The sequence below is a fragment of the Megalops cyprinoides genome, chromosome 19 (genome assembly GCF_013368585.1).
Source record: "Megalops cyprinoides isolate fMegCyp1 chromosome 19, fMegCyp1.pri, whole genome shotgun sequence".
Taxonomy (NCBI): Eukaryota; Metazoa; Chordata; class Actinopteri; order Elopiformes; family Megalopidae; genus Megalops; species Megalops cyprinoides.
Genome location: NC_050601.1, coordinates 1,676,440 through 1,678,939, shown reverse-complemented (window position 1 = coordinate 1,678,939; position 2,500 = coordinate 1,676,440). Strand labels below are relative to the sequence as shown.

The following is a 2,500-nucleotide window of genomic DNA, read 5'->3' as shown; positions in this document are numbered from 1 at the left end:
TACTGGAGTAGCTTAAATCACATCACCTCCCGCTTGCTCATAAAGGGTCACCTCGTCACGTTGCTGCCATGTACAGGGACGTTTAAATGCTGTGTCATCTGCCAGGCTCTCCTCCCTTGTTTCTGGGTTTTCCCCAGTCTCTCTCTGTATCTCTCAATGTAGGAAAAGCAATGAAGGGGGGTTCGGTATCTGATTCTGGTCTGACTAGAACGTGTGTTATCAGTGACCCACTGACTTAAGCCAGTCGTCACATCTTGATATGGAGAGTAAAGTCTTTTGATTGGTTCATGCATAAAAGTGAGTGATTGACAGCCCATTGTAGCTCCACTCAGTATGAGGTGAAGCGTCACTCTCCCACCTCTAGTGTTCAGCTTTTCCTTTGGATTTATCCTTCGAGAGACGAACGGGCTGGTCTAGATCAGGATCTACTGATCACCCAGTCTGGCGTGTCAGATTGCAGCCACTGATTGGTCAATAAACACAGTGAAAAATCCAATCATTCTTTAGCGTGACCCAGGCACATACACTCCCAGCGGGAAATAAAAGGCCTGTGACTTTAGGGGATACATATAGTTCTTATTCTGATGCAAATCTAGAAACATTTTTTTTAAGAAAAAAGTTATTTTGTTGGTTTTTCTCCTCACAAAGCCCTGCCCATCTCCGTGCACTGCTGTGACTAGCTTTGCTTCTGCCCACTCTCCAATCCCAGAATGCACCTCTTCTCAGCACCAGCTGCACAGCCTGCCTGCCAGTAGCTCTGTCTCTCTCTCTCTCTCTATCTCTCTCTCTCCTCCCTCTCTCTCTCTCTCTCTCTCTATCTCTCTCTCCCTCTCTCTCTCTCCTCCCTCTCTCTCTGTCTCTCTATCTCTCTCTCTCCTCCCTCTCTCTCTGTCTCTCTATCTCTCTCTCCTCTCTATGTCTCTCTCTCTCCTCTCTCTCTCTCTCTCTCTATCTCTCTCTCTCCTCTCTCTCTCTCTCCCTCTTTCTCTCTCTCCTCTCTCTGTCTCTCTCTCTCTCTCTCTCTCTCTCTCTCTCTCTCTCCTCTCTCTCTCCCTCTCTCCCCCTCTCTCTCCTCTCTCTCTCTGTCTCTCTATCTCTCTCTCCTCTCTCTCTCTCTCCCTCTCTCCCTCTCTCTCTCTCTCCCTCTCTCCCTCTCTCTCTCTTTTGACTTCTTAAAAGATGGTGGTGAATGAGGATGTAAAAGGCTGGGTGTGGCAGCTCTGCTGCGATTGGCCCACAGAAAGGGGGCGTGCCTCTTTCTGACTCTGCTCCTTTCCCTGTGCAGTCATTGTTGCTTTTTTTTGTTTGTTTTTTTTCCTTTATTTTTGACATTTGCAGCTCGGATGATGTCTCGTCCCATGGATCGGACTCCTGTTACGTATATCCGTCCCCAGGGGAGACCAGGCCTCCGCCCCCTTACCCCACCTCCTCCTGCTACCCCTCCTCCCACCATTTTTACCCCAAAGCCCCGCCCTGCCCGCGCCCCGTAGCCCCCGGTCCTGAGTCCGTGCCCCCCGGCGACTCCCCGCCGCCAGTCCGCTGGGCCGCCTCCAGCCCGCCCCTCCCACCCCCGTCCTCCTCGCCCCCTCCACAGCTGGACATCAACTCCAACCCCAAGCCCAGCTGCCTGCACCTGCCCAAACCCGGCTCCCTCTGCGACGCGCCGCACGTGCCCCCGCCCGAAACCGTCAAACCCCCCGTGCTCAGCAGGCTTGACCCGTCCCTCGGGACCCCCCCTAACCTGCCCCCCTCCGCCCCCCCACCCTGGGGAGCCTGTGCCTGTATCCGAGACAGAGGACCCAGGCTGACGAGGTAAATACCACGCCCGCAGACACGCCCAGGCCAGACACAGAGAGGGAGGGGCTCCCCTGTGATGTCAGCATCACCCGTCCCTCCGCCGTCTCCTCGTTAACTCTTTCTGTTAATCGCTCATTGTGAATCAGATCGTCGCCAGCATCGTTGTTGTTTCATGGAGGTCGTTTACATTGTATGCTCACATGTAAAACAACCTTCCCTCCATTTAATATATTACATGTACATTAACATTCAGCCATTTAGCAGATGCTCTCATCCAGAGAGACTCGTAAGTGCTTACAGAAAGGTAATGCCACCCAAACATTAGCGTGGCAACTGACAGCAGGGGTCGTTGCAGAACATACAGCCTTCTGCTAAGGGCCACAGAAGGGGCAGGAGGGAGTTTGAGGATGCAGCATGGATCAGTTTATGAGGTTAGCTGAACCAAGAACAGACATGTTTTCCTTCTGTGGCAGAAGATGGACAGTGATTGTACTCTTCGACGTGGTTTTTCTGCAATGATATTCCACTTTGCTGGGAAGATTTTTTGGGGGTAGTCCGGTGGGGGGGGGGGGGGGGGGGGGGGGGGGGGGGTTACTAGGCAACTGAGGAGTCTGGCAGATGAGAAGGTTGATTTTCCATGGGAGAAAGTACAGAAGCTGGCCCTGCCTGCACGGCTTTATGCAGATTCACACACTGCAGGGGC

The 2,500-nt window shown here is 53.0% G+C and overlaps 1 protein-coding gene across 3 annotated transcripts in view; it reads left to right on the top strand.

Moving 5' to 3' along the window:
* Positions 1–2,500, top strand: part of LOC118794053 (rho GTPase-activating protein 44-like) — a 43,100-nt gene that overhangs the window by 34,345 nt on the left and 6,255 nt on the right. For all 3 annotated transcript variants that reach the window (XM_036552192.1, XM_036552194.1, XM_036552193.1), the window contains exon 19: positions 1,339–1,812. In XM_036552192.1, the coding sequence (XP_036408085.1) occupies positions 1,339–1,812 (474 nt within the window). The remainder of the gene's footprint in view (positions 1–1,338; positions 1,813–2,500) is intronic.